This window comes from Sapajus apella, unplaced genomic scaffold (genome assembly GCF_009761245.1).
Source record: "Sapajus apella isolate SASKATOON/1434 unplaced genomic scaffold, GSC_monkey_1.0 scaffold14, whole genome shotgun sequence".
Classification (NCBI taxonomy): Eukaryota; Metazoa; Chordata; class Mammalia; order Primates; family Cebidae; genus Sapajus; species Sapajus apella.
In genome coordinates, this window is record NW_022436954.1 from 8,389,266 (window position 1) to 8,402,585 (window position 13,320).

The following is a 13,320-nucleotide window of genomic DNA, read 5'->3' on the forward strand; positions in this document are numbered from 1 at the left end:
AATAGTCATTTTTAAAATAGTTATAGCTCATGCCTGGTCTCTACCACTTAAGCTCCATTTTCCCAACTAGGGCTGCAGAGTGTGCAGAAAAACTGAACAGAGGCTTTTGTTTGCGGGGGGTGGGGATGGAGTCTTGTTCTGTTGCCCAGGCTGGAGTGCAGTGATTTGATCTTGGCTCACTGCAGTCTCCACCTCCCTGGTTCAAGCGATTCTCCTGCCTCAGCCTCCCAAGTAGCTGGGATTACAGGCGCCTGCCACCACACCTGGCTAATTTGTTTATTATTAGTAGAGATGGGTTTCACCATGTTGGCCAGGCTGGTCTCAAACTCCTGACCTCAGGTGATACCTGCCTGGGCCTCCAAAGTGCTGGGATTACAGGCATGGGCCACCGCACCAGGCCAAGTGGAGGCATTTTTAAAAATCAAGGTTACAGTTACTAAGCACTCTGTTTTTGTTTGTTTTTTACCATGTCTGAGCTGTTATTGGAAAATTTAACTTACTCTCCTGGAATTTGCCCAACACTGTGATGCATTGGGACTAGGGAGCAAAGGTGCTTGGTCCCTGCTATGCCCCATTTGCTGTTTAAGCATGTACACTACAGTCCATTCATTGGGTATTTTGGTGCCTGATATGTGCCATTGTAAGGATACAGGGATTAAAACGGACCTGATTGATCCTTCCTGGAATTTTAACCAAGAAGGAACAGAGGCTCCTCAACAGAATGGGGATAGGTCCAACTCCAGGAGAGCAAAAGGTTACTTTTCCTGTTTCTTCATCTCTAGGATAAGGGAATTAATTAGAAGATCTCCAGGACTTCTTAGAGCTCAGAAGTTCCATCAACAGTAAAAAGCTGCTTGGGACACCTGTCCCAAGTTCATTCGGTATTCCGGGAGTTCATGAAGATACCCTTAGGAGGCTAAGTTCAGTTGCTGATGAAACACCCTTTCTTTGATTTCCTCTTTATACAAAAGTACCTGGAAGCTGGGGGTATTGAGCTGTCCCTATTTAAAAGCAGCCTCCTTCCCCAAAGTATATCCAGGCACAGAACAGGAGCCAGCCTAGGCTTTTCCGGGGAAGGTTACGTCCCTGAGTTTAGGGGATCTTGACTCTATGAGAAGCACATATACTGACTGGGATTGTTGGCCCTGGGCGCATCTCTGCTCTGTGCACCCTTGGAAGGAAAAGATTCTAGGAGGCATTCTGGTGTTCGTAAACCTCCGCCATGTGTGAGTCCTGGAGATGTTTGTAACATGTTAAGCCTTAAGTTTGGTCCCTGTCCAGACAGCATGCTGGACTCCTGCCAGGCACATTAGGGTGGAGACACTGCTTTCTGGCTGATGTGGCTCAATCAGCCTGAGGGGGAAATGAAAGCAAAAACAAGCCTCAGTTCTACTAGGAAACCCAAACTAACTGGGGGTTATCCAGCTCCTGGGAAGACCAGGAAGCAACTGAGGAACGCTGCACTAAGATTGACGCACCGGGCGGTAACCTCCTGCAGTTAATATTTCCGCTCCAAAGGGAACCTCTCCCTGGCAAGATGTAGAAACCTAGATTCCCTCTCCAAGATTCATGCGACCAGCATCGGCCACGCTGTGCTTCCTGGGGTCCCGTTGTTCCGTTATTCCTCGTTATGGCTGCCCGTGAGCCTTTGGCTCAATCAGGAGGACATCGAAATCCAGAGTTCGGGGTTTCAGGGGGCCCCGACTTGGTGAGGGCAGGGGCAGCCATTTTGAGACCAGAAGAGCGCGGAAGGGACCATATTAAGAACGCCCGCTGCCTGGGGGCCGCCATTTTAAGAGAAGCCCTGTACGGTAAACTGCGTGAGGTGGGGGCCGCCATGTTGCTACGGCCATCTTGGAAGGGGAGCGGCTGTGGGCGCAGCCATCTTAGGTATAAAACCGGCTCCGGTCTCGGTAACTGAAGTCAAGCTCCGCCCCGTCCTCCTAAGAGTTCCTCTGCTGTGCCACTGCACTCCTGAATCCTCCCCTAAATCCACCCTCTTCCTTCTGTTTACCTTTTCACTTGGCTTCATTGCACGTTTGTGTGTGTTTGCTCTCCGCAGCCTCTTGAGCGTCTGTTGTACTTAATTCCTCCACTGGGGACGCTCTCTCACCCGCCATCCCCTGACCCCGCCGATCTCCGATCTTTGACAATGTCTAGCCTGCTTTGATTGGCCTTTTTCCCTGGGTTATGGCAGATCTATTGCTTGATGATCCTCTCCCCCCAAGAATGCTAACACAGGAGCTGTCCTCTGAGGCTCTGGATGACTTTATTCTTCAAATGGCTTTACCCTCCCAGTAGCTCCAGGTGAGACAGAGAGCAAGCACCTGGCCAATCCCTCTCTCCACTGTCTGAGCGGGTCACCAAGGGAAGCGGGCAGGTTGCTGGCAGAGTCTGACGGGGCCCTGCTGTGGGTGGAGCAAAGGGTGCCTCATGTCTCTGGGGTCCATGGGGTCGGCCACAAGGCGTTGGAAATGGGGTCAACAGATAGGTGAGGGCGGGCCTTGTGCTTCAGATAACCTCACATGGTCAGGCAAGGGTTAAGGATGGGATGCAGGGAGCCTCGGGCTCACCACAATTACAGACCTAAGGAAGGGCCCAGGAGAGGGAAAAATGAGGGGTTGTGAGAAGGGACAGGGCAGCTCAGAGCAGAGCACAGAAGAACTTCTTCTCCCGAAAGGGGTTCTCTGAAGTGGGCACAGGGGTGATGAGGGGATCCTCACAGGCGTGGGCATCACAGTAAGTCATCAGGTCTGCTGCTGCCTTGGACACCTGGGACACAGCCGGGGGGTGGGGGGGTATTGTTAGCCAGGACCTCTGGAGGGCGCTGCAGCCTCCCTCCCAAATGAGTTCTCTTTTGCCCTCTTCAAGGCTCCTTACGACTGTCTTTTCCCTCATCCCCCATAGAGGCCTGGGACAGCTCTCCTTGCAGAGCCCCAGACTCCTCTGACCCCAGGGAGTGAAGGAAAGAAGGCATCTGAGCTTTGGGAACCTGCAGCACAGCACGGCCTGGCCAACTAATGGGAGCCAGCCAGGGTCCCACCCACCTTTATCCGGCACAAGCTGGCTTCAATCTTAAGCTGTTCCACCATCTTGCGTGCTTGCCCAATACTCATAGTGCTGTTCACTGGAGTCTCACCTTTCATCCTGGAAAAAAGAGGGACCTCTCAGAGCACAGTCTCACCTGGAGGCCCTTCTCCACGCTCACTCCATACCAACCTTTACAAGGCTGTGGTCGTGCCCCAATATTTTGTTTCCCTCTTCCCTCCTCCTCCTCCTCCTCCTCCTCCTCCTCCTCCTCCTCCAGTGGACTGCCTCATGCCTGTATTCCTCATGGAAAAAATAGGGTGGGATGAGGTGTTCCCCAAACTCAGGGCCTGGACCATAGATCATTAAGCCTTACACAAATGATGTAAGGCTTTTCAGCCCTTCAGGCCATGTGTGTTCCAGCTTTGAAGACCTCAACCACCTTGATGAGGAGGGTACATCACCCCTATCTGCTCCAGTGAGTCCCAACAGGAGAAAAACAGGCCGTTCCCTACTCACCTGAAGCCACGAGTGGCAGTAGCAGCCCTGGGTGTAGGGTCAGTGGAGGGCACCAAAACCTTCTGCCTGAAATGGGTGCCCCACCCTGTAGGGAGTTGCAGCTGAAAGAATCTGATGCAGAAGCAGTGACTTATAGAGAAGGAGGCCACTGGGGAGGGTAAGGCCAGAGTTCCGTCGAGGGCCTGGTCTCAGTTTCTGCAGCTCAGGCGCTGCCTGGATGGCTGGTACCTGAAGGATGAAGGATGCTAGAAGGAGCTGCTCAGATGCTGGAGCATACCAACTGCCTGGCCAGTGGGGGAGCCTAGCTGCCTGCATCCCCTGCGCACACCCCCACTGTTGCTGGTTCACTGCTTGCCCCTCCCCCATTGCAGGCATCTTTAGTCTGGGCTAGAGCCCTCCCCAATAGAGCTGAGGCCAAGGCTGACTACCCCTCTCAAATGGGGTGGTCTGGGCCTATGACAGCCCCTGCAGTGGAGTCTGTACTAGCTGCGGGGGACCCTGCTCATTTGAAAATCTGACATCAGCTGGGCAGTCGCCCCCCTCTTCTCTTCCTCCCTCCTCTACCCTGACACAGCACTTAGCACCTGAATCTTCGTTTCTCTCCCAGGGACCCTCCATTTTCCATATCCAGGAAAATGTGATGCGCCACAGGTATCGGCGTCTGGATCGCCACTTTGTTGTAGCCACAAGTGACTCTGGAAGATCCAGAGGCAGCAGAGGCTCATCGTCAGGAAGATGTCTACAGAAAAGGTAGAGCAAAGGGAGGAAGCTGGGGAAAAAGAGGCGTGCGGAGACCAGATCAAGGGACCGGACAAAGAGGAGGTAAGAGGCCTTGTGAGGACAGTCAGCAGAAATACACTGGAAATAGATGGGCTGGCGTGGAGTGGAGGGATTGGTTTGAAGAATTTCATTCATTTTGAATAGATTATTTCCCACGCCTGCAGCAGTGTGCAAAGATGTACACAACACTGGCCTTGCCATCTGAAGGGCTTTATCTGGGGTGATTAGACGTCTGCAAAATAGAAGATACCACCTGCCAAGAGCTAGTCTAGATAATGTGCCCGGGGGGGGGTGACTCTGAGGGAGAGTGCGTCCAGTTAGGGTCAGAGGAAGTCCACAAAACGCAGAGCTGAAATGCTACCACGCTGGGAACAGGGGACTAATCTGCCTGCGCAACGCAAGAGACCCAGGTTGCCGCAGACTGCAACATGCTCTAGGCGAATGCCCCCACCTTAGATATCTACAGGTCCTAGGGGCTGTGGGCGATAAAAATCGCCAGCTGGATGCCTGCCTCACTTGCCCTCTTCGGGGGTGAAATGGCCGGTGGTGAAGGTGTGCACGGAGGACCGATTGCGATTTCGAGGGAGGGCCGAGCGGATGCTGCAGTCAGCGCATGCCCTGGGGCATATTTTGGGGTCTGCAGGGAAGCAGGCGTCTTTCCCCTTTGGTCACGGTAAGCGGAGGGAAACCTGTCGCAGGGAGGGCCAGTGGCAAGCACCAGGAGACATGGGCCGCGCAGCCCGGGAAGGCTCCGCCCTGCCGCCCTGGGCCCCGCCCTGGGCCGAAGCCCCACCTCCAAGGGCTACAAAAGCGGCCGGCGGAGAGGGGCGGGATTTCCCCGGGAGCCGGAAGTCCCGTGTCTTGGTTGCCCTGGTAGCGCGCGGGGCTGGTGAGTCGGCCGCCCTGTGGCAGCTGGCGGGCTGGTTTCCATGGTTGTAGGATTAGATAGGGGCTCTGGGCGCCTTGCCCACCCCGGAGCCGGAGGGGGCTGGCGGGGAGCGGCGGTTGGCTGCTGGGCGTTTCGCCTGGCTTGGGAGCGAGCTCAGCTCGAGGCGGAGAGGAGAAAGTCGGAAAGCAATTGTGGCGACGCTCAGCCTACTGGCTTCGGGTCTGGCCGTGCGACCTTAGGCAAGTCGCACATTCTCGTGCAGCTGCCTAGCAGTGTGGATTCAGTATCACCGTGTGTGTAAAGCGCTTTGTAAGAATTGTAAGGTGCTCGCTCGTTCTTTGTTACATAGCTGTGAATGAGTATCAAGGTGGTTTGTCCCAGAATCAGGTGGCTGGAGAAGGAGTTTCACTGAGGAGCTCTAGCACTGGGGGCAAAGGGAACACAGCTGAGGAAAGGGAAGGGATAATTGGCTGAGTAGCACAATCATTTGGAGAAAGGCCATATATATGAAACAATAACTGCTATCCTGCTATCTCTCATTCCTCAAAACCACTCCAGTAGGCTTTTGTGTCCCTACATCCCTGGGGAAAGGAGTCACTCTTTTCTCCCTTCTCTCTTTCCAGGAACCGCCAGCTGCCTCATCCCATGGCCAGGGTTGTCGTCCGGCTGGCAGAGCAGTTAGGAACTCAAGGCCTGACCCTGGGGCCAGACACCCTGCTCTCCCGGCCATGGTCAACGACCCTCCAGTACCTGCCTTACTGTGGGCCCAGGAGGTGGGCGAAGTCTTGGCAGGCCGTGCCCGCAGGCTGCTTCTGCAGTTTGGGGTGATCTTCTGCACCATCCTCCTCTTGCTCTGGGTGTCTGTCTTTCTCTATGGCTCCTTCTACTATTCTTACATGCCGACCGTCAGCCACCTCAGCCCCGTGCATTTCTACTACAGGTGAGAGGGGACTTCTATCAAAATAGAGGAGTCCTATGGGAGTTGCTGTAGGGCCCTTAGAACTCATTCAGTTCTATCCCCTCATTTACAGATGAGGAAACTGGAGCCAGGTGTGCTTACAGGGCTTTCACGGCCCAAAGCTGGATTTGGGCTGCCAGGGATAGGGTTCTAATTCTACCTCTGGTTACTGTATTCTGGTTAAAAATACAAGAAAAAGGGAAAAAAGTCCACTTCTATCATTATAAAGATCAATTCTATTTTGGTTGGATCACCCCCCTCTCAGGGCCAATGTAGAATTTTGAGCCAACACTCAATCCCTTAGTTCAGAACCAACCTGGCTTTCTATAGAGGAGATCGTAGGAAAGCAGCCGTTTGCCTTTTTACATTACTGCCTCCCACCCCCTGAAAATCTGCTGCACAATAGAGATTATGGAGACACAGATGAGTAGGTGCATAAAGTTGCCTCCCAGAGAGTCCTATGTCTTGACTGGCCCCGTAGTTCCCTCCCATTTCACAAACCCTGCCAAGTGCCAAATTCTCTCTCTTTTTTTTTTTTCTGAGATGGAGTCTTGCTCTATCGCCCAGGCTGGAGTGCAGTGGCGCAGTCTCTGCTCACTGCAACCTCCGCCTCCTGGGTTCAAGTGATTCTCATGTCTCAGCCTCCCAAGTAGCTGGGATTACAAGCATGTGCCACCATACCTGGCTAATTTTTGTATTTTTAGTAGAGATGGGGCTTCACCATGTTTGCCAGGCTGGTCTTGAATTCCTGAACACAGGTGATCCACCCGCATCGACCTCCCAAAGCGCTGGGGTTACAGGTGTGAGCCACCATGCCCTGCCACTAAGTTCTCTCTTTTTCTTTCCTTTTCTCTTTTTTTTATTTTGAGGCAAGAGTCTCACACTCTTGCCTGGGCTGGAGTGTAGTGGCGCAGTCTTGGCTCACTGCGTCCTCTGCCTTCCAGGTTCAAGCAATTCTCCTGCCTCAGCCTCCCACGTAACTGGGATTATAGGTGCCTGCCACCATGCCTGGCTAATTATTTTTGTATTTTTAGTAGAGATGGGGGTTTCACTATGTTACCCAGGCTGGTCTCGAATTCCTGACCTTGTGATTTGCCCGTCTTGGCTTCCCAAAGTTCTGGGATTACAGGCGTGAGCCACCATGCCCCCAGCCTAGTTCTCTCTTCTTTTTTTCTTCGATTCACAGCTGAACTCTCTTCTTAACAGTGGTCGTAAGACCTATCAATAGATGCAGGAAAGGGCATTATAAGCAATGGTTTAAAGTCATTTTTTTCCCTTAAGTTCCTGGTCCAGAGCTATAGTTTCTAAAGTAGAGCTTCTTAAAGTCTTAGGAGATGGATCTTACAGCCCTTCCTGCCATAAAAACATGTATGCATGCCCAGGCATATGCCGCACCCAAACCCCTACATGCAAATCTGCCTACAATTGAAGGAGTTTATGAGCCTCTTAATGACCATCTGTGGATCCTATTGGAGGCGTTTTCTCAAATTAGGACCCAGACCAGAGCTACCAAATCAGAATCTCTTGGGGTGGGACCCTGGAATTTACCTTTTTTTTGAGACGGAGTCTCGGTCTGTTACCCAGGTGGCTGGAGTGCAATAGTGTAATCTTGGCCCACAGCAGCCTCCGCCTCCCGGGTTCCAGCGATTCTCCTGACTCAGCCTCCTGGGTAGCTGGGACTACAGGCACGCGCCACCACACCCAGCTAAGTATTTTTAGTAGAGATGGGGTTTCGCCATGTTGGTCAGGCTGGTCTTGAACTCCTGAACTCATGATCCACCCGTCTCTGCCTCCCAAAGTGCTGGGATTACAGGTGTGAGCCACTGCACCTAGCCGGAATTTACATTTTTTGCTTGTTTTGAGTTGGAGTTTCGCTCTTGTTGCCCAGGCTGGAGTACAATGGCATGATCTCAGCTCACCGCAACCTCCACCTCCTGGGTTCAAGCAGTTCTTGACTCAGCCTCCTGAGTAGCTAGGATTGCAGGCATGTGCCGCTACGCCTGGCTAATTTTGTATTTTTCGTAGAGATGGGGGTTTCTCCATGTTGGTCAGGCTGGCTTTGAACTCCCGACCTCAGGTGATCTGCCCGCCTCAGCCTCCCACAGTGCTGGGATTACAGGCATGAGCCACCATGCCTGGCCCTGGAATTTACATTTTCTTCAAGCTCCTTAGAAATAAGTCTTTAGAAACACTAAAGTGTGAAACTACTTGGCTAAGTATCTGTAGATTCCCATCTAAGAACATCTGCTCTAATGAGAGGACATACATTGAAATCGCAGGAAGTGACTGACATAATCATTCTGATATCTTGAATCTCCTGGCCACATTTGTTCTCCATCTTTGTAACAGAAGGGAGGAGGGCAGGAGGGAGCCCTGTGAGGCCAAGAAGGTGTATGGACAGACTAGTAAGACTAACTTAGCAGAGTATCCTCCTCCATTCTCATTTAGGACTGACTGTGATTCCTCCAGCACCTCACTCTGCTCCTTCCCTGTTGCCAATGTCTCGCTGATTAAGGGTGGTCGTGATCGGGTGAGTATGGGAACTAGAGAGAGGTTTCATTAGAGCTTTGATGACTTGAAATAGAAAAACTTGAGAAAGGCCTGGAGAGCAGGAAGTGAGGAGTAAGACTAAGAGGAAGGTTCTGAAGGAAAAGAGGGTTGATGATAAATTAAAATGAATTGTGTGTATTGATTGAGCTTTCTGCATCGGATGTTAGAAATGTTCTTTCTCAACCGACAGTCCCTGACTTAAGATAATTCAACTTAACAATTTTCAGCTTTATAGTGGTGCAAAAATGACACACATTCAGTAGATACTATAGTTTAGGTACCTATACTACCATACTGTTTTTCACTTTTTTTTTTTTTTTTTTGAGACGGAGTCTTGCTCTGTTGCCAGGCTGGAGTGCAGTTGCGCGATCTCAGCTCACTGCAACCTCTGCCTGAGTTTGAGCAATTCTCCTGCCTCAGACTCCGAAGTAGCTGGGACTACAGATGCGCACCACCATGCCCAGCTAATTATATTTTTAGTAGAGATAGGGTTTCACCATGTTGGCCAAGATGGTCCAAACTCCTGACCTCGTGATCCATCTGCCTCAGCTTCCCAAAGTGCTGGGATTACAGCGTGAGTCACTGTGCCTGGCCTGTTCTTCACTTTCAGTACAGTACTCAATAAATCACATGAGATATTCACTATTTTATTATAAAATAGGCCTTGTGTTAGATAATTTTATCCAACTATAGTTAGGCTAACATAAGTGTTCTGAGCATGTTTAAGGTAGGCTAGGCGAGGTAAGCTATGATGTTCTTTAGGTTAGGGGTATTAAATGCATTTTTGGGTTATGATAGTTTCAACTTAGATGGGTTTATCAGGATGTAACCCTATAGTAAATTGAGGACTGTCTGTATCAGATGAGGTATGATCTCTTTCAGGTAGGTCATATCTGCTCCATAAAGTGAGCAATGTTTTAGACTTAGATGAACAAATCAGCTATTACATTGGAGTAAGATGGCATCCACCCAAGAATTTTGAAAGCATTTATGTAAAATGATGAAACTATTGATAAAATATGTGCAACCTGTCATTACAAAGGGTACCGTGCCAGAGGACTGGCCAGATGCCAGCGTGACTTCAACAAACCTGGGAAACCTGAGAAATGTACATGGGGACTGGGCTGTCTATAGTAGACAAGCTAGAGGAGGCTCTGATAAAGGATAGGATCCGTGAACACTTAAAAAAGACCTTGGAGGCCGGGCGCGGTGGCTCACGCCTGTAATCCCAGCACTTTGGGAGGCCGAGGCAGGTGGATCACAAGGTCAAGAGATCGAGACCATCCTGGTCAACATGGTGAAACCCCGTCTCTACTAAAAACTACAAAACATTAGCTGGGCATGGTGGCACGTGCCTGTAATCCCAGCTACTCAGGAGGCTGAGGCAGGAGAATTGCCTGAACCCAGGAGGCGGAGGTTGCGGGGAGCCGAAAGCCAAAAATTACCCATCACCCCCGGACAGGGAAAAAAAAGGAAAACTCTCAAAAAAAAAAAAAAAAAAAAAAGACCTTGGAAGATCAACATTTTTTCTGATTTTCTGATTACTGAAGTGTTTTGAGTTGTCAGTTGGCAACGTAATTAGAAGTAGTCAGTGGTGAAACTTGCTAAGAATTTAAAAATCATTTGAAGTTCTTTTTCTTTTTTTTCTTTTTTCTTTTTTTTTTTTTTTTTTTTTAGACGGAGTCTCACTCTGTCCCTCAGGCTAGAGTACAGTGGCGTGATCTCGGCTCATTGCAAGCTCCGCCTCCCCAGTTCAAGTGATTCTCCCACCTCAGCCTCCTGAGTAGCTGGGATTACAGGTGCCTGCCACCATGCCCGGCTAGTTTTTATATTTTTAGTAGAGGCAGGGTTTCACCATGTTGGTCAGGCTGGTCTCAAACTTCTGACCTCAGGTGATCTGCCCACCTTGGCGTCCGAAAGTGCTGGGATTACAGGTGTGAGGCACTGTTCCTGGCATGAAGTTATTTTTCAAAAGTGATAGTTGGGAGGAAACTGATCTAACAGTGGAATGTTACACCTCTGAAGGGAGGAATATAGAGTCTGGGGTTCTGTTTTGTTTTATTTTATTTTATTTATTTATTTTATTTTTGGTGCTGTGACTCAGATACAAACCTGTTTTATTTTATTTTACTTTTTGAGACAGGGTCTTGCCCTTGGCTGGACTTCATTGCCCAGCCTGAAATACAGTAATGGGATCATGGCTCACTGCAGCCTTGACCTCCCAGGCTCAAGCAATCCTCCCAAGTAGCTGGGACTACAGGTATGTGCCACCATGCCCAGCTGATTTTTTTTTTTTTTTTTTTTTTTTTAGTAGAGACAAGGTCTTGCTATGTTGCCTGGGCTGGTCTTAAACCACTGGGCTCAAGTGGTCCTCCTGACTCAGCCTCCCAAAGTGTTAGGATCATAGCCAGGGGTGATGGCTCATGCCTGTAATCCCAGCATTTTGGGAGGCAGAGGAGGTAGGTGGATCACCCAAGGTCAGGAGTTCGAGACCAGCCTGGCCAACAGGGTCAAACCCTGTCTCTACTAAAAATACAAAAATTAGCCAGGTGTGGTGGCACACACCTATTGTCTCAGCTACTTGGGAGGCTGAGGCACGAGAATTGCTTGAACCCGGGAGGTGGAGGTTGCAATGAGCCGAGATTGCTCCACTGCACTCCATCTTGGGCGACAGAGCAAGACTCCATCTCAAAAAAAAAAAAAAAGATAGGATCTTGCTGTGTTGCCCAGGCTGGTCTCAAACTCCTGGATTCAGGCAGTCCTCCCACCTGGGCCTTCTAAACTGCTGGGATTACAGGTGTGAGCCACCACAGCTGGCTTAGAATATTCTATAAAGACATTTATTCAGTTTGCTTCTATGGTTAAAAAATACATGACTTGGCTAGGTGCGGTGGCTCACGCCTGTAATCCTAGCACTTTGGTAGGCTATTGCAGGCAGATCACAAGGTCAGGAGTTCGAGACCAGCCTGACCAACATAGTGAAATCCCATCCTACTAAAAATACAAAAATTAGCTGGGCATGGTAACATGTGCCTGTAATCCCAGCTACTCAGGAGGCTGAGGCAGGAGAATCGCTTGAACCCAGGAGACGGAGGTTGCAGTGAGGTGAGATTGCGTGACTGCATTCCAGACTGGGCGATAGAGCGAGACTCTGTCTCAAAAAATACTAATAATAAATGACTATTGAGAATAAATGAGAAAAAAGCCACAGCACCTGGAATGGTGCATACAGTTGTATGGCCCATTGCAGAGATGATGATGGGGATGCAGGGATCCAAGGGAGGGAGCCTGAAACGATCAGGTGTGAGGCTGTCACATGAGGAAGGGAGGGAAAAAAGGAGGATGAGAGCAGATCCAGCCCATGTCCCTGATAATTAGAAGAGGTTGAACATTTTGTTTGTTGACAATGAATATTTTTAAATGAATTAATGAATCAATCTGTCCACTATGTGTAACGCCTTGCTAGAAGTAGATGTGGTCACTGCTGTCAATTAGCTCACTGGATTGGTAGAAAACTATACATTGCATGTGTTTGCATGCATTTAAGTAGTAAACTATAAGATGCAGATTCTGGCCGGGCGTGGTTTCTCACGACTATAATTCCAGTGCTTTGGGAGGCCAAGGTGGGTGGATCACCTTAGGTCAGGAGTTTGAGACCAGCCTGACCAATATGGTGAAACCCTGTCTCTACTAAAAATACAAAAATTAGCTGGACGTGGTGGTGTGCACCTGTAGTCCCAGCTACTTGGGAGGCTGAGACAGGAGAATTACTTGAACCCAGGAGGCGGAGGTTGCAGTGAACTGAGATCGCACCGATGCACTCTAGCCTGAGCAACAAAGTAAGACTCCATCTTAAAAAAAAACATGGCTGGGCGTGGTGGCTCACGCCTGTAATCCCAGCACTTTGGGAGGCTGAGGCGGGTGGATCACGAGGTCAAGAGATCGAGACCATCCTGGCCAATATGGTGAAACCCCGTCTCTACTAAAAACACAAAAACTAGCTGGGCGTGGTGGTGCGCACCTGAAGTCCCACCTACTTGGGAGGCTGAGGCAGGAGAATTGCTTGAACCCAGGAGGCGGAGGTTGCAGTGAGCTGTGATTGTACCACTGCACTCCAGCCTGGGTGACAGAGTGAGACCTTGTCTCAAAAAAACAAAAAAAGAATTAATAGAGAGTGGCCAGGGGGAAGAATTAATAGGCTGAGCAACAAAGGAAGATCCCTGTGTCTCCCCCCAAAAAAAAAAAAAATTTAGTTGGATGTGGTTGCATGTGCCTATACCCCCTATAGTCCCAGGAACTTGTAGCATGAGGCAGGAGGACAGATTGAGTCCTGAAGTTCCAGGCACAGTGAGCCATGATCACGCCACCGCACTCCAGCCTGCGTGACAGAGTAAGACCTTGTCTTCCAAAAAAACGTGACAAAGTAAGACCTTGTCTTCCAAAAAAAAAAAAAAAGTTTATGAAGCAACTGGCTTAATCATCTGCCCTCTAAAGGGGGTAGGAACCTCATTGAATCAATTTTCTTTAACAGATAGTTCTTTTTTTGTTTTTTTGAGACAGAGTCTTGCTCTGTTGCCCAGGCTGGATTGCAATGGCA

General features: G+C 49.9%; 2 protein-coding genes across 8 annotated transcripts in view; one reads left to right on the top strand and one right to left on the bottom strand.

Moving 5' to 3' along the window:
• Positions 1-2,250: 2,250 nt before the first annotated feature.
• GNG3 (G protein subunit gamma 3) lies at positions 2,251-3,881 on the bottom strand. 2 transcript variants are annotated; one of them, XM_032283090.1, is made up of 4 exons: positions 3,547-3,637; positions 3,220-3,322; positions 3,048-3,147; positions 2,251-2,772 (listed from the first exon to the last, which is right to left on the bottom strand). In XM_032283090.1, exons 3-4 carry the CDS (start codon positions 3,144-3,146, stop codon positions 2,644-2,646), a joined length of 228 nt encoding a protein of 75 aa, XP_032138981.1. In that variant the 5' UTR covers position 3,147; positions 3,220-3,322; positions 3,547-3,637; the 3' UTR covers positions 2,251-2,643. The 2 variants fall into 2 exon arrangements, with proteins under 2 accessions (XP_032138981.1, XP_032138980.1); XM_032283089.1 differs by lacking the exon at positions 3,220-3,322 and having other exon boundaries at positions 2,253-2,772; positions 3,547-3,881.
• BSCL2 (BSCL2 lipid droplet biogenesis associated, seipin) overlaps positions 3,767-13,320 on the top strand; it is a 15,760-nt gene continuing 6,206 nt past the window's right edge. For 3 of the 6 annotated variants that reach the window (XM_032283082.1, XM_032283083.1, XM_032283087.1), the window contains exons 1-3: positions 3,874-4,368; positions 5,839-6,155; positions 8,622-8,703. In XM_032283082.1, coding sequence (XP_032138973.1) covers positions 4,282-4,368; positions 5,839-6,155; positions 8,622-8,703 — 486 coding nt within the window. In that variant the 5' untranslated portion in view covers positions 3,874-4,281. Of the gene's footprint in view, positions 4,369-5,131; positions 5,539-5,838; positions 6,156-8,621; positions 8,704-13,320 lie in introns of those variants that run through there. The other 3 variants (XM_032283084.1, XM_032283085.1, XM_032283086.1) reach the window with 3 other exon arrangements.